Source organism: Acartia tonsa, chromosome 11 (assembly GCF_053477335.1).
Source record: "Acartia tonsa isolate MP-2025a chromosome 11, ASM5347733v1, whole genome shotgun sequence".
Taxonomy (NCBI): domain Eukaryota; kingdom Metazoa; phylum Arthropoda; class Copepoda; order Calanoida; family Acartiidae; genus Acartia; species Acartia tonsa.
This window is the reverse complement of record NC_137270.1, coordinates 29,374,884-29,401,988: the sequence shown is the minus strand read 5'-3', so window position 1 is coordinate 29,401,988 and position 27,105 is coordinate 29,374,884. Positions and strand designations below refer to the sequence as shown.

Below are 27,105 nucleotides of genomic sequence, written 5' to 3'. Positions count from 1 at the left end.
TTTTCCAAAATTTTATATGTCATGTAGGCATGTAAGATAAGCATAAGTTTGAGGACTCTTCGTCAAAATTGCGGTCACAGAAGCCATTTAAAGATTGCTTGAGACCTGGATTATTAGGATTCGCAGGATCATGTCTGGAACATTGGTTTGAACAACAATATTTTATTTTGGTTTTTGTACTACAATAGGAAAGTTTATTATTTTGTCCACACAAAAGGCTTTGTATAAGTCCAAAATATTTTGCTCTTTACCTGAATGACCCGGATGGTTTGCTGGCAACCTTTACCTGCCAGGATAAAGATATTAAAATACCCCCCCCCCCTTCTCCCTTGACTGTTTGTTAAGGGTTAATTAAAGTTTAAAATAATGCAACTTTTCATTTTCCACAATTTATGATACTCTCTCATTATTTTAAAGTTAAATTAAATTAATATATACAATTTTAAAAAGCTTTGCTACTATTGAAATTATTAGTCCTTATTTTAAATAATGTATTTTGAATAAATTTCATATACTTGGCATTTTCAGCATTTATTGGTTGCTACAGGAGAAGCAATTTAGAAAAAGTTAAAGTAAGTAAAACAATTTGTTTAATTTACAAATCTTTTTAAAGTTAATCTTGGTTATGCATATCATGTTTATTTCCAATCAAATTTCTTATAAAGATTTATAAATAAAGTAATATTTTGAACATTGATTCTAGATAACAAGTGTAACAAATTTGTATACATATATGAACAATGAAGATGCATACAAATTGCAATGCCTTGAAATATGCAGAGGATATGAAACAAATGAAAATGACTACATATCATATTATAAAACAGGATACATTGGTTTCAGAGAAGCGGTATGTTTAGACAAAATCCCTTGAAAGAAAAAATACACATATCACTGAGCTGAAATAACAAATAATTAAATTTTTTTTTGAGGACCAATTTTGCGGCTGTATTCTTGATAAAGACGTAAACCGATGGTTAGACAGTGGTTGTTTTTGGAATGTAAGTTATATCTAATTTGATATAAAAATGCACAGCATGTTCTATAAATCTTATGATCCCTTACAATGTCTGTCTGTCTCTGTGTCTGTAATGCATTATATGCAATCCTTGTATTTTTCTCTAATAGCATGTTATTTTTTAAATTTTAAAATTGGAATTTGGAGGCTAAGTAAGTAGGTCAAATTTTGGATCTATTTTAATTCAAGATTTAAATTAATAATTTTTAAAAAGTAAAAAAAATAATACATATCTAAGTACTATGCTTAAATAATAATTTTATGATTAGAAAAATATTTAATATTTTAAAATACTTAATCCCTATGATAATTAATCGTCTTTGAAATGCGATAAAAATATTATTGAATTTTACATAGCATGTTTTATTTCTCTATTCAGGTGTATTCCTCCACTAATATACCTATATCTTCAAGCTGTGGTGAGCTTTACTTTCAGAAATTTGTATACCTTCAAGGAAAATACAGGTAAGTTAATATCTTAATTTAGATAATACTTAAAAATACAAATTATATATTTCATGATCTCGGCATTTTATTAAATTCTAATTCCAGGACTTATACTAATTTACATCTCAAAGATTTCAATACAATTATGATACATGTGTATCTCTTTCAGAGTTTTGATTGGTGGTCAAGAAATAAAGTAAGATTCTCCAATACAATATACAGAAAATAATTAAAGTTCTATTTAAAAATTTTATTTAAGTCTTTACTGCGTTTATGGGTATGGAAATGAGCTTGATAATAAGCTAGCCTACAGGTATAAATTAAATGAAAAATATTTACTTTTGAAAAGTATTTTAAAAATATTTTAATGAAAACAAAATTTCACTACGGCAAAGTTTCGTGCTAGTGATTTAAAAAAAAAATGGGTATGTATTTACATTTACTTTAGTAGTGTCCAATATGAAGTGATTTTAAAAAAATGTATAATATATTGATAAATATTAATATGTATTAGTTATCTTAGTTACTAAAAAAGAAAAAGATATAACTCCTTCACTTAAGAAGTACTTTTTTGCAGAAAGTATAATAGAGTATGGCTGTAATTATATAAAATGTAATGTTTTGCTAATTGCTTGATATGAATATGCATGCTAAAAATCATTTTATTTTTACACTTTAATATCACTCTATAAGCTTGTTAGGCACAAATTATAATAGAAATATTTCGGGTAATATTGTGATTCAAAATCTTTAGAAAAGTTAAATACTTTAAAAACTTTATAAATAAAAGATTTCAATAAAATCTCACAGTCTAAACATTTATCCATCTTTTACAATTTTATTGAATCATTGTCTAAACTTTTTCTACATATATATACAAGGTCTCTTGTGCTGGGTGACATAGAATCAAAGAAAGATGTTAATGCTGGTATAAAACTCATCAAAAGAGACAGCACTGGGCAGGTATACATTATAAGTAATATATTTGACTGTGACGTTGTAAAGAACAATTAAATTAATAACAAGTAAGATATCTAGAAGAAAGATTAATGTATAGTTTTATTTTAACTTAAGGTTATAATTAATGCATTAGGATTTAGCTGCAGAAAACCTATTTGGTGTGGATGGAAGAACATTTCCATGGCCCTATTCTGGAGTTTGGACTATTGACTTTGATAGAAATCCATCTATTGTGATAGATTTCCAAGAAAGGTAAGATAATTTTCAAAAATGGTTACAATATCTTTTCTTTTGTTAAAGTTTTGTATTATGTTTGAAATTTTGTAAATATTACAGGTTTGCACATATCTGGGGAATGGTGATTTTTAAGTCTCAATTAACAGAAGTTATAACACTTAAACTTAGAATCAAATCTTCTAACTCATCTTATATGTAAGTGATAAATGTTCTTTAAAGCCATTTAAGCTTAATGTGGTAGTGTGTGCACATTTGGGATCAAGTAAAACAATGCCCTGTTTTGGCATACTATATAATATATATAGATGCTACCAGCTACACCCCTAGAGTCCTCTAGGGAAATTTGGGATTACATTTATGTCTTAAAAAGAATGGAGGTACAACTCGAAATAGTCTCGCTGTTTTGTTTGATAAATTATTGGCATACTCTGCTATTCTTGATGAAATATTGGCATGATCTGCCTTACTTGTTGTGTTTGGCATACTTATCCTAACTTGATCTTACTGTGCACAAATCTAATGCATTACTCATCATATCTTTGACAGAAAGTTGAAAACTGAAGCAGTTGAATTCTATTCTTCTTCCCTTGAGGTTGTGAAACACAGCAAAATCCTGTTTCTTTTGTCTTTGAGTTCACCATAAATAATAATCCTAATGATTTATAAAACTTCATATCTATAAGTACTGTTTTATTGCAAATGATAAAGTAAGAAATATTCATTAAAACCATTCATTCTCCAATCTAAATTATTACACATACATATCATGCATTTTATTTTTTTAGAGACTGGATGAACCCAGTTCCACCACCCAGCATAATTGTTGATGGATCTTATTACAAGATAACTATAAATCCTGCTACTTTAGATGAAGCAGGTTATTTAATGATCAGATTTGGGAATCAGAAAAATATGTCTAACCAAAATGTATTTGCACCTTATTTAGGTTTGTATCACTTCAAGACTTTAGATGAGAATCTAAACCCCACATCAACTCCAGCTCACTTTTCAGCTAATAAAGTGGAAGTTGTTTGGGAATCTGGTGCAACAAAGCTAACAATAGATTTCTTTGGTATGTAACTAAAACTTTACCTAAATAAACTTTAAAGTTGGAAACAACTGCTCATTTTGATTTATATAGGAGAATATTACAGCCCATCTGTATCTTTTCCGTATATTACTGACCCAGCTTTGCTTGATGATCACATAGGGACTTTTATTTTTAAAGGTATGGCACTTTATCAGAATTCAATACAAAAAAAGAGTATGAGAAAAAAAGTTAAGAATTCGTGAATTTTTTTAAAATATGAAATTTAGCCTTTTGTTGTAGCTTTACAATTATTTACTGAAATCTAACACATACATTTTAAATGATTTTAGCTGAAACACCTAAAATCAACAGACATGCTGCCTACACAGTTCCATCACAATGTGCAGCTCAATGTACTGAGAGTCAATACACTTTTTATGGAGTTAAGATTTTCAGCCCTACTCAACTGAGTTGTCTATGTGTAACAAAGGTTAATAGAAATTTTGTTTTATCTTTAATAAGCTGAATTATTGTATATGATCTACATTTGGTGACCTTTTTATCTTTTATTAGTCAAAAGTTAATCAACTCTGCATTAAATTTTAAAGGAAATGAATGAATTGGTTGGTATGGCAAATACAGATCTTCTAGAGGATACAGCACCACATACTCATGTTGGTTGCACAGATCAATATTTCACAAATGCTGTGGAACACCTAAATGCCATTCATAATGGCAATCTGAACAGATGGTTGACTGTAAGTTGATTTTTAGTATTGAGGCTGCTCCAAAAATAATTTTTAATGTACATCTGTCCTAAGGGGTGAAATAGACATCTAATTTTTATGGGAAGATGCTACTGACAATTAAATGTCTATTTTCTAATCTTTAAATCAATTGGTCTGGCAAGAAACATCAAATTGAAATAAGGCAAAAGGCAAATGATAAGGTTTTCAAAGATATACACAGCTGAATTTTTATGGAATTATTGAATAAAGAGAGGCAAATATTTTACTACTTATTGGATCTGTCTATGTTTCTGAAATGTTTCCTGAAACTGCAATGACCACTGAGCATCTGCTCAATAACTTAATTTGTTCATTTCTGGGTTTATTGTGTTTTTTTTCAGAAAAGATACATTTAATTTTGTGTGAAGATTGTGTGCACTATTATTCAATAATCATTGTTTTAGAATAAGAATAATGAATTACAAGTAGACACATCAAGTCTCCCAGATTCTCAAAGAAGAAAAAGGAAAATTAATTTTTCAGAACAGTTTGTTAGTTACAATAATTTAGCTAGCACAAAGGAAAATATAATTCATAATCGAGTAAAGAGAATTCCTGATGCAAATCTTTGCAATGTTGAAAGATTGGGTCATGTAGCAGCTGTTTATCTGTCAGCATATCTGAACAAACCCCTCTACCAATCAGTTTACTATGAGAATCATCCAAAGATATATCCATATTTTAAAAGTATGTATTACATAATTACTTTCAAATTACTAATTTAAATATTGTTTGCTATGAGAACATGTATTTAAACATACATAATAACATATATACAATATACATACAAAATAACTAAATGTAATTTCTTCTTAAGATCAACAATTTACTCTTACATGGTCTGAAAGTATTAACAATAACTATCCTGGTCTTGATGATGCCTTTTGGAGAACAGTAACACAGTATGATCACAAAACTGAAAATTTATTAAGGTATGTAAAAATTTTTCAACAAACAGTAATTGAAACTAAGTGGTTCGTTTTGTTTATTACAAACTTTTTAGATTCTTCTGTTGATTATGTATTTTTACATATTTTTATCTAGATGGGGAAAAACCGATAGCTGGTGTAACATTCGTGGTGATGTTGTTCTCAAACATTGTGAACTTCATGCTCCTAGTTGCGGAGAGAATGCAAACTATTGTAAGGTAGAATACATTTTTCTTAGCAAAGTAACAAAAAAACTTTTAAAACTTATTATTATTCATTTTTGTAAAATTTAATTTATTTCAATATTAGGATAAAGTATGGAAATATTTCATTCAGCATTGTTATGTAACTCTAAGATTAAATCTGGGGGATAAACCAAATAGGTATTTATTTTGATTTAAATAGTTTATAAAACCATTGTTTTTACAAATGTTAAAATTTTTTTAAACTTCCTATATCTTTCTCCAAAATGTTCATATTTCAATATCTAATATTAACAATTCTATATTCAGTCCTGAAAAAAACTGTTTGAAGGATAGTTATTACACAGATAGGGGTCTCTTTGTTTATGAGTTATATAAAAAGTAACCCTTTAATTATAGAGTACTAAATTAAATCTATTTATATCCTTATTATTTTAGTAAATCAACAAATATACAGAAATTTATAATATTTTCATAAAGGCATACCAGAAATTGCAATATAAATGGTCATATCAAGAATCCAAAATATGCTTTTAGAGAAAACGGTAATAGTAAAAATAATTATTACATTCTTCTCAGATAAGTTTTGTTAGTTTTATATAATCTGCATTTGCAATGAACAACAGTTATAAATACATTATATCTTCAGCAAGAAAAACTTAAAGTTCAATTTTTATTTTTGATATTATTCTGACTATTTTTGGCTTGGAGTTATGGTCCTTTTTATGAATAAGGTTGTTTAATTTACAAATTAGGAATAGAAGTAAAATTTAATTCTTCATTTTCAAATATTAAAATAAATAGGATTAGATGGGCGATTACAACTACTTACTCCAGATGCTCCATTTAATAATTACTACCAGGGTCCTGGATATATTGCCAACTTTATATGTGGGTAAGAAGTTAGCATAAACAATATGTTATTTGTAGAAGATATCAAAAATATTATTATATGAACTAAAAAGTTCTCCTATATAGAAAAATACAATTTAGAGGTAATTTTGTTATTGCAAATAAAACCAATCCAATTCAACAAGTTGAGTGTTTACCTAACCGCAGAGCAGACTTCAGGAACTTTGCCAAGTGTTTTCCTCAGGAATGCCCAACATATCCAGCACTAACAACTCAGGTGTATTTTGTAATATAAATAACTCTAGATTATATTTTCTTCAATTTTCATCAGCAATTACATTGCGACACGGTTGTTTAAAAATGAAATTTTGCTCTTTAATTCTCCAAACATACATGCAGTAGAAAAACCTAATAACTTATGATTGATTAATTTAGATTTGGGAATTTCAATTACTGAATAAGGACTTTTTCATAACTTTACCACAATTATTTAGAATAATTTTCTAGAATATGATTAACCAATCATAGCTATTTTGTAATTGCTATGTTTTATAAAAATATATAGTTGTTAAAATTAAATATTAAAAGTTATAAATAACTTATTGTTTCTATGTAAAGTATGCCAGCAGAAGTTGGGTAACTCATGGAGATAAATACTTGAGCACAACTGTAACCTACCAATGTAAGGTAAAACTGTAGTAGCTTATTGTGTTTCTAAAAAAAGTGACAAATGTTACAACAACTGATCGAACTATCCCATATGACGTCATATCAGAAGGGAATATGACGTCAATCAGCATAGATTGGCCTAACTTTGTTACATTTATCCACTTTTTTAGAGACACTGTAAGTTGCTTCTATGTTCTCAAAAACTTTGTAACAGTTACATAAATTTTTTCACTTGCCATAGTTGGGAACAGTTTTTGACACAACCCATCACCAGCGCACATTAAATGATAGTTGTGCCATGAGAGAGGCGACAGAACCATCTTTTATATTTTCTGATGACAACCCTGTTCCTCAATGTATTCGTGAGTAAAATTTTCTTATGTTAATTTTAGAAGCTGTATTTCCAGAAACAAAGCACATTAGTAAGTCTGTTTCTTTATCTAGTCACTGTTGAACATCTACTCAACTAACCATTTGTCCACCCTTACGTCAATTATACTACAGCAGAGATTTGATTTTCATTCAATGTCTCTTAAACAACTTAGCCAAATAGATGTTATAATTTGTTTTATAAATATACTTATCTAAATATATCACCAATATTTAACAAATTTTTTTCTAGCATGGTGTGAAAACAGATTTTTACCAAGAGTTGTAAGCATGTAAGAAATCATATCTTAAAAATTAAAGTTCTTATGTTTTTATTTAGAAATAAAATAATATTTTCATTTTGTTGCTCAAAGATTTAAAAGTTGTTTGACATAACCAGGGATAAGGGATAGGAAACCTGGCCATTAATTAGGTCCCGGCCTAGATTCTAAAGGGATATTGCAACTTTTACAAATTCCTATCAAACTGGCGGATGCTCCCAAGTAGCTATCGCTCTAAACCAATAAGAATCGGCCTGTTTTGTATTAACCAATTACCAATTGGCGGAAATTTTAGAAGCAGACAATTCTAGAAAAAATAATGATTTGTCTGCTACTAAAAAATAAATATAAATGGTGTTAGATCACATTAGCTTAATTATTAAATCTGCTTAGCTTTAAACATTAAAAAAGGGCCATATAGGAAAAAACAAAAATAACGGGATTATTTTTTGGAAAGAAGGCATCTACGAATTTTCATTTGGTAGTTTATAAATTAGATGTTGTGTTTTGAATTTTAAAAATTTAATAAGTAATTGATACAACACCTTAACCCTAATATTTGTACAATACAACACAGTACAAATCTATCATTACATAATAGTATCCAAAGAACTTGATAGAATGTTACCCAAGTGCATATTAATTTATTTATTTTGAATTTTAATTAGCAATGAAATTTTCAAATAAAATTTTTACTCATTAATAAAAATGCAAATAATACAAACTAAAATCTGTCTGAGGGAAACCCAACGATAGCTTTCTGACAGTTCAAATTACTAAAGTAAAAGATAAAAAAAATTTGGGAGAGAAAAAACTTAATTTTAACAAAAGCCATCAATATTTAGGTTTTTAAAAAGTTATGTTTTTTACTTTAAACTAGCTACCTGAATTTGATTCTATACTTTATCTACACACACACACACACAGCTTTTTCATTAGCGTTTATAACGAACTACTGCGCCATCCCAAAACTGGTTTATTAGGCCTAGGCTTGAAATAGGCCTGAAATAATATTTTCCTACGTTTCCCATCCCTTATCCCTGGACATAACTTTTATATAACTAATCTTTTTAACCATAAATTGTTTTAAAGGAGTGAATATATATTTGAAAAATCGAAAAATGATATTGGTCAAATTGCAATCCTAAAATGTAAAAGGGGGTATGCGTTTGCAGGTTAGTAATTAATAATAGAAAAAATCAGTTAATTTCAAGTTCATATCTTGAGAATTTATAATATTTAGCTGGTGAAGGCAACGTAAGGATAACCTCAACAGAACCATCAACAAGTACATCAACCACAACAACAACAACAGAAAGAAGTGGTAGTATAAAGAAAAGGGCAGCAAGTGTAGTTGAAAGTAAGCCTTTTAAATTTCTTTAATTCAGGAAATTTTTTTTGAAACTTGGATACTATACTAGCTTCTTCATAGCTTTACTGACAAAGTAAACGAGTGAAAGAGATTGGTAACTGACTTGATTGTTCTTGCCTCATTAGGTATTATTTTGGTGTATCTCTGAACAAAATATAGCTAATGAAGTGCATCCTTACTGGGCCAAATGACACACAGACAACCCACTAGTTGATTACACAACTATTGTCTTGACACCCTAACTGAGAATGGTAATGTGCTCATGTTTTAATTCAAGCCAATCCACTATTCTAACTGTTGTTGTGCACTTAATATTGCATTTGTAGGAATCATATTTAACGTCTTTAGTTATGACATGTGCTGGCCTAAGATTTAAACCTAGCACCTAATATGTTCTTAATATTTCAGAGGTTGTGGTAAAAGCCCAAATTACTCTTAGATATTTTAAGGCATAGTAGGCGCTGTTATTGGAGGCAATTCAAGTGACCAGGAAGGGCAGGAAGACTCTTCAACAACAGAGCTAACAGGTTAGGACTAAATACATAACAGTGATTGGACACCTTTCAATTATTTAAACTGACACCATTTTTAAATACCAAATTAAAGTTTTTTACCATAAATTGAATTGCACTTTCGAAATTTTGCATGCACAACTTTGATTTATTATCTAGTTAGCTGATTTGTTTTATGTTGTATATTACAACTCAAAGAATATAAATTATCTAATTAAAGAAAAAACTAATAGACTTAAGATATGACAACAAAGAAAAGAAAATACCGTTAAGATATAGAAAGTTTGTGCAAAGTTGAATATTAATTAACTAAATTTCTTAATGTATTTTCTTAATCAGCCTAAAATAAAAAAAGATTTCTCAGTAGAGAAAATAACATAATTCTATTCAATTAATGTAATCAAAATTTTATTCTGAAATAGGGAGTAGTTTAATAACCTAAAGAAAGTAGTAATTTAAAAGGTTAAAAGTTAATTGTAATCTGAGTAAATCTTTGTAAATATAGCGTTAAATAGCTTAAAATGGACTATTCATATTTTGATAAAGATTACTAAGTTCCTAATTATAACCAGGGATAAGGGATGGGAAACATATGAAAATATTATTACAGGCCTATTTCAAGCATAGGCATAAAAAACAGTTATAGGATGGCGCAGTAGTTCATTATAAACGGTAATGAAATAGCTGTGTGTGTGTAGAGGAAGTATAGAATAAAATTCAGGTAGCTAGTCTAAAGTAAACATAGACCAATATGGCCAATGCCTTTTATTTCAATTATGTTTATCTCTCCTCAAAAAATTCAAATTGTTTACTTTACTAATTTGAATTTTTCAGACGGCTTAATGTTGGATTGGCCTGAAACAGATTTTAGGGTGTTTTGTTTGCATTTTATTTATGAGTAAAATTGAGTTTAAAAATATTATGTTATTATTGCTTACTTAAATTCAAAGTCGAAAATAATAAATCAAGCATAAGTGAATAAGTACCTCTGTAACACTCTACCAATTAACTGTTCCATGTCAAATTAGACATAATTAATTTTTTTCTTTAAAAACTTAATCTTACGTTTAAAATAAACAGAAATACTCAAATAACTGTGCATTAAATTTTAGCAAAATTAATAAAAATAATATAAAAAAAATTTAGTACACTTTTATTATCTAGATATAGAACTAGTTTTTTGTTTGTATTTATTTAAAGGGGGTTATCATTTCTGCATAAGATTTTTAAAATTTGAAAATTTCTTTATAAACTAACAAATTAAAAATCTTAGCTACTTACATTCAAAAAAAATAATTCCTCCATTTTTTTTTTTTTCTAAAGGTTCCTTTTCTGATTGTGTAACTCTCAGCAGATTTAAAAATAAGATGTTGTGATCAAACATCACTTGTTTATGTTTTAATATTATTATTTGAGAAGCAGAAATTTGTTTGTGTTTTGAAATTTTATGTGATGCGCACTTTGCCCCATTTTAATTATATTATCATCCGCCAATTGGCTATTGGTTGGTACAAATCAAGCCCAAATTACCAAACACTATTGGTTTAGAGTGGAAGCCAATAGGAGCCATCCGCCAATGACGTCATTTAATTAGGAAATGTTAAATGTTGCATTATCCCTTTCGAAGCCAGGCAGGGACCTAATTTATGGCCAGGTTTCCTATCCATTATCCCTGATTATAACTAACTGTTTCAGAAAGAAAAAGCTTTTGTAATGGACTGACAGACTGACCGTAATCGTAGAAAAGCCTTTAAAAGTAAAGGAATAAATAACTGCTTTTTGACACATCATATCACAAATCAATTTGATTGAGTGCAATAAATATATGATCGCGTAAATCAAAGTAAATTGCAAAAGTCTTTGAAATTGCATACATAAATTATTTTGCACATTAGAAATAAAATGTGAAGGTAACACATAAATCAACAATGTAATGTATGAAATAAGTATGATTTACAAAACACACCTCATGCAACAAAATCATAATTTCTGTTCTAGATAAACACACAATCATAAGTTAAGGAAGGGCTATCTAACTATATAAATCACAAATCCTTATAGCAGGATGTCTATTTGTCTGTGTGTTTGTACCGAAGGATCTCACTAATTGCTGAACCGATCTGGTTTTCCTTTACATGGTAGCTTCTCATAGGTCCTGGGAAGGTTTAAAACTATTTTGGGAGAGGGTACCACCACCCTCCCAAGAGAAATCGCCCCTGGAAAAAAATCACTCCCCCCCCCCCAAAAAAAAAAAGATATTTCCCGCCCCCCCCCCCCCAATTTTTTTTTACTTATTATTTTCGGATCTACTGCAGTTCACGGTAAAATATTGCTGGTAACGAATATTGCCAAAAATCTATGAGTTTTAAAGGCTGCTACCTGCCAAACGGCTGAACGTACAGACCATGCCCGCACACTGTTTTAAGCAGCATAAGAAGGCCTACAAATAATCTGGAATAGCCATAAATTAATAATGCATAATTATCTCGCAGTACAGAGAAATGCACGAAAAAGGCCTATTTTACGCGTTTTTTCTTCAGTGAAGCTTTCCCTGTGCATCATTGGATCTTGGATATTCCAGATTATTTGTAGGCCTTCTAATACCGCTTAAAATAAAGTGTGCGGGTATGATCTATACGTTCAGCCGTTTGGCAGCTAGCAGCCTTTAAAATTCATAGATTTTTGGCAATATTCGTTACCAGCAATATTTTACCATGAACTGCAGTAGATCCTTATTTTCAAATCTAAAATTATAAATTAGGTTATAAAATTCGACTCTCCCCTCCAGTGCCGCTAGTAAGGAAATAGGAGAAGGTAATGTTATTTAAAAGCGGAATTGAAAAATAGGCAAATAGGGTAGGAAAGAGAAAAAACGCAGAACCAATTAATTCATCTATTACTTCTGTTTGAGCAGATGATACCCTAACTTCTACACATATAGCAAATACAAATTTTATTACTTCTACATACAAGGAAACAACTAAAACCACCTCTACAACAACAAAAAATATTTTACTTTTTAGGTTAAATCTTGAATTTCTCTATCTATCTAATCTTCCAAAAAAATTAGATAGCTAATTCTTCAAGGCAATTGCTTTGGTAGGGTTTAGACAACCTCCCAAAAACAAATATCAAGTAGATAGTCAAATTGGCACAGGGATAAGTGAGATCTTTTCTAGTTTTATATCCTACTAGCGGCTACGCCCCTAGAGGCCTCTAGTGGCACTTTAAATGTTTTTTTTTATATATTTAAAATATGTTTTTTTACGTTTGACGTTTATTTTTCGTTGAACTCTCTTTCTAAAATCGAAAATTAAAAAAAAATTTAATTTCTCTAGGGAGGGTGGTGGTACCCTCCCCCAAAATAGTTATAAACCTTCCCGGGACATATGAGAATCTACCCTGTCAAGGAGAACCCGATCGGTTCAGCGGTTAGCGAGATCCTTCGGTACAAACATACAAACACACAAACATCCTGTTACTTTATTATCTTTACTAGCGGCTTCGCCCCTAGCCTCTAGGGGCTTTGCCCCAAGAGGTTTAATCAACTTAATTTTTCGTATTTTAGATTTAAAAAGAAAAATTAAAAATAAATTTTTTTTTTGGGGGGGGGTATTTTCATTTTTTGGGGGGGTTGGGGGTGTTCCACCCCCCAAGAAAATAGCTTGAAACCATCACAGGACCAGTAGGTATATTCCCTGAAGAGTAGAGCCCAATCGGTTCAGTGGTTACTGAGATCTTAAGCTTCAGACGGACAGACAGACGGACAGACGGACAGACGGACAGACAGACGGACAGACATCGTTCTACTTTGTATTATAGATTACTAGCAGCTACGCCCCTAGAGGCCTCTAGGGGCACTTGAGGAGGAGAGAGTCGAATTTAATAATTAAATTTCTTATTTTATATTTAAAAAAAAAAGTTTTAAAAAAATTTTTTTGAGGGGGGGCGAAAAAATTTTTTTTTTTTTTTTTTTTTTGAGGGGGGGGGTTCCTCCCTCTCAATTTTAGTTTTAGTTAAAAAAGTGAAATTTTTTTTTTTTCGGGGGGGGGATTTTTCATTTTTTGGGGGGATTGGGGGTGTCCCACCCCCCAAGAAAATAGTTAAAAACCTTCCCAGGACCTATGAGAAGCTACCCTGTTAAGGAGAACCCGATCGGTTCAGCGGTTAGCGAGATCCTTCGGTACAAACACACAAACACACAGACATCCTGTTACTTTAGTATAAGGATTATGTCTGTGTATCTGTGTGTCTGTGTGTCTGTACCGAAGGATCTCGCTATGGGCATATTCAGAGAAAATTACTTTTTGTAGTCATAGCGGCCAGACCGCTCTTTAGCCGCTTTTTAGCGGCCAGCCGCTAAATATTAAAACAGCTGTAGAGCGGCAAATTTTAAAGCTAGGATCACCAAATTTTAGGTGGAACTTTTTTTTATTACTTTTTCAGCTGACCATCGCCAAAAAACGGCAAATAATGGAAACCGCCATTCTCGGCGGTTACGGCGGTAAAACGGCGGTTGGCGGCGCCAATGAATATTTTTATCTGTTTCTGATCACAATAAAAGACTACATACAAAATTTGGTTGGTCTAGAGCTGTTTTGAAATTCGGCTGCTGGCAGCTTACAAACGGCAAAATTACAGGTAGGAAAGAAAAATAGAAGCCACAAATACTTGATATAAGTCCATAGTAAAAGCAGGACACAAATTCGGTCATAAAATCGGTCAAACGGTCATAACACCACTATTCTCAGATGTTCATTAATATCCCAGTATTCACCAAAAAAATTTTAGGTCTCTATTTTATACACAAAAGTCACAATGAAGAAATTAAGATTTATTTAGAATTTTTTCTAAATTTGGTGCCACCTAACCGACTTTGACCGGACGCCACGACCAACACACACCAGATATCCTTATAAGATCAACTCTTGCCGACGTATAATTACTAAACTTAAAAAAACTAGAGGGAGGGGGGGTTAATATGACACCCCCCCTCCGATCTGTAAGGGTTAAGTTGAGCCACTAAAATAATCTATTATGTAGAAGATTTATTGAGAACAGAGAGAAGATTTGACTGTGTGACATGGCAGGATGGTACAGCCGCATACTGGAAGTATGATTATGAAGTTCCATCTTCTTGTTACAGTGAGAAAATTTTTATTTAGTAATTCGAAGTTTAAAAATTTATAGTAATATAAACACTAATATTACCATTGATTAGTTGTAAACTGCACAGCATCCTTAATTACAAACATGCTTCATGCACGAACAGATGTTCAACATTTGGGCTGGGATGAAACTACAGCTAGTTATGCAACAACTATAAGGTCTCTATGTACTTTACTTTGATATCAACTTACGCCACTATAGGCCTATAGTGATAAAGTGGGGTAGGGGACCGGGGTGGCCTCTTTAGATTTAAAGAAAAACAAGGGAGACAACATCCATAGAAGAGGAAGGATAAACAAACAATAACTCTTGTAGAGTTTCAGAACTGAAAAAGGAGAATGTATATGTTTAAGTCTAAACAAAATTGTAAGTAAATTTATTCCAATAATGCGAGAATACAGGATACAGTAAAATGACATACCTACATTTTTATGACTTGATTAAAAGAGATGCCTCGCTTATAATGTTGTACCTTGTTTAAAATTCCATTTTCTGATGCTAATAACTTTTTTGTCATTATAGCTGGAGGCTTTGGGGTACTGGGTTTGTGGCAGTCTCTCAGCAATTAGAGCAGTGTATTTCCTGCAGGCTTCCTTTGAATTTATCTTAGATGTGTACACAATTTGTGATTTATTTTAGTTTTCAATGCAAAGAAAAAGGAAGAGAGTTTGAAATAGAGCCTACACAATTTAATGTCATTTACAATATATACTGTGATCAAGATGATGCTGGCAACCCCTTTTGGTCTTCTGATAAATTTCCAATCTGCAATTGTAAGTTTATAAATTTAGACATTTTGGGTGTTATATGATATTCATGTACAAAGGTTTTGTAACTAAAGTGTATTGTACAGGGTGTTTTAAGATAAATATAACAATTAGATAAAATGTTTTATACATTTGAAAAACCTGTTCTGGTACATTTATGTTTTGAATATTAAAAAAGATTATTTATACAAATTATTCCTTTTTCAGGCATTATTTGTCAAAATTAATATTTTTAAATATTTGAATCACAAATGTATCAGAACAGGTTTTACAGATATAAAAAGCATTTTATATAATTGTTTTATTTTCTATACACATTTCAGTTTAAAAAAGACATTTCTCTTAAAATACCCTGTACAATAACAATGGATGGCAATAAAAGGTTTGATGATGAATATTGCATTTTATTTGGTTAGGGGCTAATTGTCTTATACCTCCACAGCCTGATGCTTCCAGCAACCTCAAGCTTGTTGGTTGGGATGTAGGCATTGAAGCTACTGCAATAGCTGCAGAGGAAGACATAGGTAATGCTGAATTTACAGGTACTGGAGGAGACATAGCTCCTAGTAATTTCACAGTTACAGGAGAAGAGAGATGGAGTAGAGGAAATAGAAATGGCGGACTCATGGAAGATACATGGAACCATTGGAATAATACAGTTTTACCAAGACATGGAGACAATATTACTTTCATGTAAATATTATTTCCTTAAATGTTAAACAAGAATATATTTAAAAAAAAGTTTATAATCATATTAAGGAAGATTTTGTGATAAAATTTTTGTTTATAGTTGTGATACAGAGGGACACAACAAGTTTGAATCTGATTATTCAAAAGATAAAATTCAAGTATACTGTGCTATTAATAATACTTTTGAAGATATTGATTGGCCTAAGTGTGTCCCAAGTAAGATACTCTAACACAAAAGAGGCAGGTTGATTGTCTGTAAATTTGGCTGATGGAATTTTTTTCTAATTGATTCTTGACATGATTTAAGCTATTTTTTAAAACATAGGATATTTACAGTTGTTGGATTACCTATAGTATGACCAATAGATATGTAATAAAAGTGATCTTTTCGATAATTCTGTTTTATTGTAGCTGTGTACTGTGATCCTCATGTTTTGGAAACTGAGATATTTGCAACTAACACTGAATGGAACCAGACAGTTGAATATGAAAGCACCACAGGGTTTGTTTAATATTTAAATATCTTTAAACTGATTGTAAAATAAGATAGAATCACAAAGATTTGTTTTAGTTGGTATTGCAAGGACAAGAGAATGCAGGCCACAACAACAACAACAGGTATTCTAGAAGATTTTGTATTGGGAACCTGTCAGTGGAACAAAATGTTTACAATTGCACCTGATAATCTGAGGTCAGTGTTAGAGAATATTGCATATTTTCAACTATATTTTTTATTCTAAATAAATAATTTACATATACTTTTAAAAGTTGTGAAATAGCTTTTTGCACAAATGCAACCACAGATCCACTTGAGGAAGGCATTGACTATGGCATTGCTGGGCACATCACTGACCAAGATACTTGGCAGACTTATAATTTTTATCCACATGAAAGAGTTCCAATTTTCAAGACATTGATATATGTATGCAAGCAAGGATATTACAAGTAAGATTTTATCAATCTTAGACATAAATAAATACAAGATGTAATTTTAGTTAAAATACAACAAAATATTTTAGACACACTGATGTAGATAGAAAAGAGAATGCTGATAGGACAACAGTTGTTCCTTGTCTAGAAACTGGATATTTTCAATATCCAGGTGAAAACAAAGTTATTTTTAGTACTTAGAAACTGTTCAATTCTTTTTAATTATTTATTTTATTTAGAAACCTGGGATTTTTGTGTTTCTGATATATTGTGTGAAGATCCTGGAACAGAAGAGCATCTTGTACAGACTAAGGAATTAAACGAAATTAGAACAAAAAGACATTTATAATTAAAAAAGAAATAAAATCAGTAACATTATTATACAAATTATTCTTATTATTTTGTTTTTAATTGTTTAGCCTGAAACGTTGAACTATGACTCAAATATTACTTATCACTGCAAGGTAAGTACTTATTACAGAATAAAACAACATTAAAAAGTGTTTAGTTATGCACAGATTTTTGAAAGGCAACATGGAAAAAACACCAATAATATACTTTATCTTAAAGACATTAGGAATAATTGTTAGGATAAAAAATCAGGTGACTTTATGTTTTAAATTATATAGATAAGTTTATTTAGGATAAGCGAAGATGGATAAAAGAAGGAGATGCAGGGGTTCTTTTAGCAAATATACAAACAAATTGCAGATGGAAGCAAACCTATCGCATAAATGTTCCACAGTTAAAGGTTTTTACTAACATTATCTTAGAAAAAGCCTTTTAAGGTGCCTATAATAAAATACGTCATAATGGCCTATCAATGGCCAATTGAAATGTATACTGGCCCGCCATTGGTAATGTCTAGTGGCCTGTCATTGGTCAATTGAATTGTATGATGTTATTTTTTAATGGGCACTATATAAACTTCTTTCCAAAAAGAATTATAATTGGACAAAAGGTTATATGTAAAATTATTAGCTGATGTCCCCCAAGGCCTCTGTAGCTACACCTGCTACAGTCTTCTAAAAGTTTGTCTGTCTCTGTGCAACATATTTTGGCATTTTTTTGTGCTTTAAATTTTTTTGGCCAAAAGTAATAATAGCATTAGAAATTATTAGGTATGTATTTATAAACAATAAATTGTTTTTTTTTTGATCTAATTCAAATCCTTTATAATAGTGTGATATTCACCACTGTGGCCATCCTAACCAAGAGGATGGTAGTCATCCAAAACCAGATCCTATGTATAACTTGGATCTAGTAATCACTCCCGAAATTGAAGCTACTCATGTTCCCTTCTCTTCCAGGTATTTATTAACTTTCAATCAGAAATAATGAATTTTTGTCCTTGTATAAAAATAACAAAAAGTCTGTCTGTTTCCTGTATGTCACTTGCCACTGAAAGAATATGGTTCTCCTTTACAGTTGTGGGGCAGAGGGTACCTGAACCCTCAAAGAAAAATTGAAAATAAGTTTTCTCACTGAAAAGATATTTCAAGTTCCCCTAGAGAATGGATATTGAACAAACATGGATATTATTAGAGAAATATTTTGGTTGCTAACATGGAACTCTCTTATTGGTCAGTTCGTTCATCCAGTAGGAGGGGAGGGAATGGAGTAAATTGAAGGGATTGGGTTATCACTAAGTTGGCTAGCTGTGAGAATCTTGTGTAAAAGTAATAATACATCTTTTCTCTAAAGAGACTTACTTATAATAACTAAAAATATTTCCAGTGTTGTTTACAAATGTGAGGAAGGCCATTTTATAGAGAACCAAGAAATAAACCCAACAAAAAATCAAGTAAAGGTGATTAAATTTGTTATTATAAAACTTTGGTGACATTGGTAATTTGTTGATATCACTTTATTTGATAGGTTCAATGTCTGGCTGGTGAAGGTGTATATAATATTCCTGAGGCCTGGCCTAATTGTACTCAAACTGTTAACTGTGGCCCACCTCCAGAACCAACTGTCAATGGATCCAGAATTTGGCTTAATCAACAATTTGAGGTTAATTAAATTTTAGTAATATCAAACAATTATCTATTATTGTGTTAGAAAGCCTTTAATCTAAGTATATATAGTTGATATAAATTATTATTATTCAAAGGAGACATACAATACAACAATTGAGTACAGATGTCAAAATGGGTCTGAATTTGATGTTGATTTAGACAATGTAGGGGAAACTATATTCATCAGGATTAGGTAAAATTGTATTATCAATTATCAAACTTTGGAAATAGCAGACTTTTCATTTAATGTATTATTTTTAAAAATATTAAGATGCCAATGGAACAAAAAGTGGTTTCCCTACAGTGATAGTTTACCTGAATGCAAAATATCAGATTGTGTGAAGCCATTTGATATTCCAGATGATTCTTTTCTCAAGGTTAACTGTTAAAAATCATAATGATTTTCCACAAATATGGATATAAATTACTTCATTACTTAATAGGAAAAAACCTCAGCATGGACTAGAGTTGGTATGATGAAGAAATATGAATGTCAGAATAAACAAGAAAATAAACATACCATGTTCTTTGAAAAAGATAGGTCAAAGTCAGAGTTCTCTATGCTTTGCAAGGTCAGTAAAAATATGTTTTTAGTTTAAATTCTAAATTAATGGTCAAATTTTCAATAGATATGATATTTTATTACAGGAAGATGGTAACTTTGATTTTGTTAATGTAAGAGAAAACTGGCCTACATGCCAGGTGGATGTTCAGTGTCCTATTCCTCCTCCAATACCAACAAATGAGGAATATGTTCTCAAAAAGGATGATGGTTATGTATACATACAATACTATGAATATCCTTTGCCTACTGCTGCAATTAAAAAGAATCTAACTTCTGAATTTAATTACACATCATTAAGTAGAAATTACAATTCTAATCTGACGTAAGTAAAGGTTTTTGTTGTTAATTGTTTATTTAAAATCTCATAGAAATATATTAATGATTGATATAAAATATACTGAAACAAGGATGACAACATCCATAAAAGCGAAGCACTTAAACAGTAGGACAAACGGACATTAACACTTATATAGTGTCAGAACTGAATAATCATAATATAAATGTATAAGAGTCAAAGCAAAATTGTAAGTAAAATGTGTTGAAAAACTGCTTGATTCAGGATAATGTTTTTGGACATACTAAGGATGACAACATCCATAAAAGCGAAGCACTTAAACAGTAGGACAAACGGACATTAACACTTATATAGTGTCAGAACTGAATAATCATAATATAAATGTATAAGAGTCAAAGCAAAATTGTAAGTAAAATGTGTTGAAAAACTGCTTGATTCAGGATAATGTTTATGGACATACTTACATTTCTAGGACTTGATTATAGAGTTGCTTCGCTTATTACATTATACTTTGTTGTCCCAGGAATCAATATACCAAAAATCAGATCAATCGGATGATTAGATCACATAAAAATTTGTTGTTAAAAAAGTAAAAAAATCAACATGTTTAAAATGGACGTACGGACATTTTGGTGATGATTATAGAGTTGCTACGCTTTCTAAATCGTACCTAACTATTAAAGGAATCACCATGCAAAATTTGAAATCGATAGGACAATTCTAACATGCCTAAATTAACGAAAAAAGCTATCCGTTACGGACGTACGGACGGACCGACCCTAATTATAGAAAAGCTTCGCTTTTAAAAACAACAACATTATTTTACAGATATGGTTGTGGTTCTGCACGACAATTTAAGAACACTGATGGAAGTTTTCATCCAATACAGAAAATTAAATGCCAGTGGAATAGAGAATGGACTCCAACAATGACAGAGCTACCTGTAGGTTTTTAAATTTTACCTTATAAATTGATATTGTAAATTTTAACGTAAAATGAATTTTTTTTTTCAAGAACCAAATTAAATTATTCTTTTCTAAATTATTAGGAATGTGACTGGGTAGCTTGTCTTAAGCCACCAGTGCCACCTGAGGGAACAAATCTCATATTGCTTGACTGGCAGGGAGAAGTTGTTCCATTTGGAGGCTTTGCAAGGTATACTAATTATATGAAATATAAAATGTACATACATCTAAAGTTGGGCCGGATATCCGGTCAACGCCGGATAACCGGCCAAATTTTTGGATATTAAAGTAACCAAAAAAAAATTCTCCATAAACTGGTGTTTTATTATATAAAACTAGCGGCTTTGCCCCTAGCCTCTAGGGGCTTTGCCCTAAGAGGTTTGATCAAACTAATTTTGGATGTAGGTGTTAAAGTTGAATTCAGGTTCCAGAAATAATCCTGCAAGTCCTGAACCTCCAGGTCTCCAGAAATCTTTAAACGGTTCATGTGACTGCAATTTTTGACTTAGAGACTTAAAATTTAAAACTTATGCTTTTCTATATATCTCCATGACATATTACAATTTCATAAAATCCTTTACCGTTTATCTGCCGACCGCTGGTTTGCGGCTGGCAGCTGCCAAGTACTGCTGCCGCCGCCAAAATTTATGTTTTAAGATTTCTAATATAAAATTTACATAAAGATAAACATATTCAGAAAAAAATATTCTGTAATAATAAGAAAATTACAGCCATTTAAAATTTTAAAAAGCGGAGATTTTTGTTGTAAAATAAAAAGATTATATTGCCGGATATCCGGTCGGATATTGAAAAGGGCCAGATATCCGGCCCAACCCTACATACATCCAATAAATTTCCCATCAAACCACTTGGTTTTATGTATATCAAAGAAATTGTGCTGATAATGTAGATAAGGGAAAGATATGAATTGTTAAAGTAATTACTGCCCCACAGGGCTAGGATCCACCTAAACAAGGGACTGGAAAAGGATTTTAAAAATTAAGGCTTGGTATATGATTGATCGTCTGGCAATGTTTTACTTGAAATAGTTAAGGAGGTACTTATCTTCAGGTATGCTTGTAAGAAGGAAATGTTGTTTGAAGATGATCCTGAAATGCAAGAAGTTGTTTATGAATGTAATAGTGGTGCTGGAGGTACAAGGTAAATAATTAGTTAATGTAATTTAATTATGTAACAATTTATGGTTATTAAATCTTTGTGTGCTAGATTTGTCCTATTGATTTTACAACTTTAAATTTCTATAACAATAAGGTATAATCATTTAAAACGCAGTTGATTTTTTGAAAAGGCAATAAGTACAGAAGTGTTGATTTTAAATGGACAGATGTCAACAAAATATCACCTACAGTGATGTAATAATGATTTTTCATCTATAATACGTACAAAGTAGCTTGATGTCTGTCTGTCCGTCCGTCTGAAGCTTAAGATCTCGATAACCACTGAACCGATCGGATTCTACTCTTCAGGGAATGTACATACTGGTCTGTGGTGGTTTTAGGCTATTTTCTTGGGGGGTGGGACACCCCCAACCCCCCAAAAAAACAAAAATTCCCCCCCCATTTTTTTTACGAATTTTGCGAATTAGTTTTTCAATCGCAAAATTTTTTTCTGCTGGGTAGGTGCAAAAATTTGCGATCCGTTCTGCTGGGTAAGTAATAGAAGATGTAATTATACCTCTTGTGGCGAAGCCGCTAGTCAAATAATACTGCGCTACTTATCTTAATTAATTCTATATATGATTTTACAAGTCAATGTTTACTTCAAAATATATAGGATTTTTTTAAGACTTAGTTTGCACAAAAATGTAGTTTAATATTTACAAAGAAATATACGTGGATATTCAGATAAATTTTAGCTCTATAAAATCATAATATTTTATTCTTGGCTTCCAGAACAATAAAATATTTGTTTGGAGGGGGAAGGGGAGGAGGGAAGGCTACTTCTATATTCTAGAAACACAATGCATAACTTTCCTTCAACACTTAAGATCTTGCCTTTTTTAAATTCCAAATGCAGAAAGAAATAATATGGGAAATAAGATTAACAGATAACTATAATAGGCGGGGTTACTTTAATTCTCCAACAGATGAAACCAAATGGCCTAGATGTCTTTCAGGTATTAATTACTTTTCTAAATTAATCATTCAAAAGAATAATGATTGGAAAAATTTACTGAATGATTTGTTGCTGCATCAACTTATTTTTGTATATATTGCAAAATTTAAACAATAAATAACAAAATATTAAAGTCATATTGCAAATTTATTCTTTTTAATAATGACAACGCATATTTAATCATGTTTTAGCACCTCTTTGCCCTAAACCTCCAGAAATTCCGTTTGAGGGTAATAGAGAAAATAATCCACTAGTTTTAACTCTATCTGATCGACATAGTTGTGGCATAGATGAAAAAGTAAGTATAGTTAAAATATAAACATTTGTTATTAATCATTTTTTCTTTTACCAAATTATTGATTTGCAGGAAATGGAGATAAAGTGTTTTTCTTTTCTAAACATCTACATAAAATCTGCTTATTTTGGGCGCTTTAAAAAATTAAACAAAAAACAATTGTGTAATGGAGAACAAGGTAAATACATATTTTCAATTCAGAATGATATTACTATATTTGCTGCAATGGCTATCTGAATATTACCATTGACTGTTTTGTACAGATAATGATCCTAAGGGTGGGCCTGATGCTGATTGTATTAACAGAGATGTTGTTCAAATGTTTAGGCAAACTTGTCATGGAAAGGTAATAGTATTTATCTCACTGTTGGTTAAAAATACTTTAGCATTTTGTCTTATTAAAAAATCGTGAAATTTATACCATATAAAATATACTTGTAGACTTTTCAACTTTAGGCTTCTTGCAAAAAGACCTTTGGATTTTCTCAATATGCTTTGTCTACAACCTGTGAGCGATATAGGAGAGAAATCAATGCAACATATATATGCAGTAAGTTTGACATTGACAAAATATAGATATATTTTTAGCCAAACCCTGAAAAGAAACTGTATGATATGTTGCTTTTTAGTTTTGTGCAATAACTGGTCAAGCCTGTTGAATGATGAATCAACTTGCATTAAGAATTCTTTGCTTAAAAATGAGTGGTCTACTAATGAAACATTTGCTAACTTAACAGGATTAACATCATGTGTATAAGTATTTGAGCTATTTAATATTCTAAATTTATTTACTTTAAGGTAATTAAAAGATAGGTTTGGCTATGAATATCCAAAAGAACATTAAATAATCATGATGTATAAAATAGTTGAAGAGATACGAGCATTGTTTACAATTACTTTGTCAAGAAAGATCAGTAGAGAAAGCCATGATTTGGAAGATATTGCCGCTAGGTTTGTAATTTATTTGTTACAAAAACTTATTCTTACCTTATATATTTACTATCTTACATGGAAATGTAAATAAATAAGTAGTTGTTTGATAATTACAGAGCTGTGCTTGATGCCACTGGAAGCTTGTGTGGGATTTCTGCATTATATTGGGCTCTCTTTGATACTGTCAAAACTATATCTGAACTATTGAACATGAATTATGATGAAATGAGGCAAACAATCTTCACTGAGCTAAAAATAAATCCAGGTTTCATTGTTAATCTATATAATGCACTAAACTTTTCTTTTTTTTATCATTCTTTAAATATATGTACAATAATTATGCATGGTTATATCTTTATTTACAGATGAGTCTATGTCAGATAAAGATCTGCTTCAACAATTTCATACATGTAAGTTCTTGACTAAAAATCATTTGATCAAAATATAATTACTAAACCAGAGTTTCTGCTGATTTTATTTGTTATTAGTTGCATGTACAGATGGAAGTGAAACCTCTAGAAAGAAGAGAGAAATAGACAATTTAGGTAAAACTATAAATCCATTAAAAATCTAATGACATCTACAAAGACATAAAATTTTTAGATTTAAAAACGAAACACAGTTTAAGAAGGAAAAGAAATAATATTTATGATATGGAAACACTTGAAGAAATTGAATTGAGGTCTTTTGGTGCTATTCTGACGTGAGTATGAAGAAATTTGATTGTTTGAATCATAAAAGAGACCAAAGCAAGCTGAAGCAAATACTGTTTTTATTTCTTTGAAAAGAATTTCATCAGTAAACCTTATTAAAGCTCAATATCAAATAGGGACTCATAGTATGGAAAACTTTAAAAGTTTCCAAGCATTAATGGTGTTTTCCCTCAAAGTGCATTGTTAAGCAAGGAAACTTCTCCTCTCCCTTATTTTGCACAAAGTTGAAAAAAGAGGGGTTCATTTTTTGTTTGTTTGTTTTTTACATAAGTTATTATTTATTACCTTTTTAGTTATTATACACATAGTTTTAAATTTATATATTTTTAATATAAGGTCAGCTTATGTCATTTTTAGTTTCAATAAACGGGTATTTGTAATGGGAATGCTTTGTTTATACTTAAGGAAAACAGCAAAATAGTATCAAATATCAATTAATAAAATACCATAGTTGGTTTTTGCACATAAATTAATTCTAAAATTTTAAAATGTCAAAATTTGTGCAATAATTAATGTTTTACAACAAACACCAATTAAATACCATTTCATTATTGATTTAGCTTTAATTATGATTAATGAAAAAATATTTGCAATAAAATTTAATGGAAATATGATATCATACAAAAATATTTTAACTGAAGTACAAACCTTTAAATTAAAAAAATTAAATATTTACAAAAATAAAGTTCTCTTAAAAGTATGACTTTCTAGTTATGAGTGTGGACAAGGAAGAGAGTTTTTACCAAAAGGTAAACATAAAGGTTTTAGGGGTTTATTTACAAAATTTTTTCATTTTAATAATGTAATGTTTATATTGATTTGAAATTCTATAAAAATACCATGTCATATTCATTCCTTTGATAAGGCAACTTTAAGATTAATAATTATATTTGAAATCTAGGTGGGAATAAGTACACAGATACCTATAAAAACAGGACAATGCAGTGTAATTGGAATCAAACCTGGTCACCTGTCGATAAACTAGATGAATGTGTTTGGGTAGAATGTCTATATCCCCCTATAGTAAGTAATTTGATGATAAGAGCACAAGAATAAATCTAAAGAAAATACCGTTCAGTAAATTCAAAATTTTACTTGATTTTTAAAATAAAAATACAAGAAAAATACACTCTTTACAACCATGACTATATAAAGTAATAATAATAAAACTCTTACTAAGATTTGATATTTTAGCCTCCTAAAGAGAGTAACCTACAAAGTTCCTGGCAAGGAGAATCTACGCCTTTTGATGGTGTAACAAATTACACCTGTAACTCAGATCATTTATTTTTTGAAAGTGACAAGGAATTCTTTTTATATCACAGAATTGGTTGATAAAAGTGATAAGTATGATTGTTACCACTAGATAAGAGTTGAAGTAGATATGCTGCACTCTGAAACCAAAAAGCATATAATTATACATACATTAATGCTTTAAAAATACGACAAAAATTTTAACTTTTTAACAGCTTTTAAAATAAATTTTTATCAAGATCAAGATTAATATTTTTAAAACCATTTAATATGCAGCGGATTTCAAGAGATACAACATTTGTTTGTTTAAATAAACATAATTTTATCATCTGTAGAAATCATTTATAACAAGACCAAAAACAATTTTAACTCGCTTATATGCAATGATATATAAGTAAATGAAGCCTTTTTACGAATAATATAATATATATATTAAGATATATAAGTTTTCCGGAATTTTAATGTTAGGGGGAGATTTGAAATCTGCATCAAATTTTAAGGATTTTTTATAAAATTCGTTTTTTTGTATAATTCTTTATCTAAAAGCGGAAATGCATTTTAAGTTAATTAATTTTGACCAATAGGATAGGTGGATTTTAAACTACCTGCGCTCTAATTGGTTGAATGATGTACGCCATCCAATCAGAGCGCAGATTTTTTAAATCCACCTATCACAGATGCCAAAATTAATTAACTTAAATTGCATTT

The 27,105-nt window shown here is 30.3% G+C and overlaps 2 protein-coding genes across 2 annotated transcripts; both read left to right on the top strand.

Moving 5' to 3' along the window:
* On the top strand, positions 1–24,254 carry LOC145331230 (uncharacterized). The gene is made up of 56 exons (XM_080175846.1): positions 1–572; positions 704–850; positions 933–1,001; positions 1,398–1,483; positions 1,635–1,661; positions 1,725–1,778; positions 2,347–2,428; positions 2,559–2,677; positions 2,762–2,857; positions 3,448–3,539; positions 3,609–3,734; positions 3,804–3,890; positions 4,043–4,182; positions 4,301–4,450; positions 4,885–5,167; positions 5,298–5,412; positions 5,525–5,627; positions 5,719–5,792; positions 5,922–5,993; positions 6,093–6,157; positions 6,417–6,507; positions 6,606–6,741; positions 7,083–7,151; positions 7,375–7,495; positions 7,756–7,795; positions 8,876–8,958; positions 9,027–9,143; positions 9,605–9,682; positions 14,711–14,812; positions 14,889–14,994; positions 15,476–15,609; positions 16,020–16,296; positions 16,394–16,509; positions 16,705–16,795; positions 16,865–16,984; positions 17,062–17,238; positions 17,313–17,395; positions 17,463–17,536; positions 17,643–17,687; positions 17,867–17,974; positions 18,406–18,533; positions 18,961–19,033; positions 19,102–19,236; positions 19,337–19,434; positions 19,513–19,618; positions 19,685–19,813; positions 19,890–20,128; positions 20,930–21,044; positions 21,150–21,256; positions 22,138–22,227; positions 23,148–23,203; positions 23,394–23,500; positions 23,570–23,675; positions 23,761–23,843; positions 23,954–24,047; positions 24,127–24,254. The coding sequence occupies exons 2-56, from the start codon at positions 734–736 to the stop codon at positions 24,252–24,254; spliced, it is 5,919 nt and encodes a 1,972-aa protein (XP_080031972.1). The 5' UTR covers positions 1–572; positions 704–733.
* A 110-nt stretch (positions 24,255–24,364) lies between these two features.
* LOC145331229 (uncharacterized) lies at positions 24,365–26,478 on the top strand. Its single transcript, XM_080175845.1, has 8 exons — positions 24,365–24,448; positions 24,547–24,695; positions 24,796–24,840; positions 24,919–24,975; positions 25,034–25,133; positions 25,855–25,892; positions 26,045–26,166; positions 26,338–26,478. The coding sequence occupies exons 2-8, from the start codon at positions 24,641–24,643 to the stop codon at positions 26,476–26,478; spliced, it is 558 nt and encodes a 185-aa protein (XP_080031971.1). The 5' UTR covers positions 24,365–24,448; positions 24,547–24,640.
* The last annotated feature ends 627 nt before the right edge of the window (positions 26,479–27,105 follow it).

Excerpts from the sequence above, each read along its gene's own strand:
- LOC145331229 (XM_080175845.1), top strand. The coding sequence starts at position 24,641 with ATGAATTATGATGAAATGAGGCAAACAATCTTCACTGAGCTAAAAATA. Across the intron at positions 24,696-24,795 it reads TGAGCTAAAAATAAATCCAG|ATGAGTCTATGTCAGATAAA; the intron begins GTTTCATTGTTA and ends CTTTATTTACAG. Across the intron at positions 24,841-24,918 it reads GCTTCAACAATTTCATACAT|TTGCATGTACAGATGGAAGT; the intron begins GTAAGTTCTTGA and ends ATTTGTTATTAG.
- LOC145331230 (XM_080175846.1), top strand. The coding sequence starts at position 734 with ATGAACAATGAAGATGCATACAAATTGCAATGCCTTGAAATATGCAGA. Across the intron at positions 1,484-1,634 it reads TACCTTCAAGGAAAATACAG|AGTTTTGATTGGTGGTCAAG; the intron begins GTAAGTTAATAT and ends TATCTCTTTCAG. Across the intron at positions 19,237-19,336 it reads GGCTTAATCAACAATTTGAG|GAGACATACAATACAACAAT; the intron begins GTTAATTAAATT and ends TATTATTCAAAG.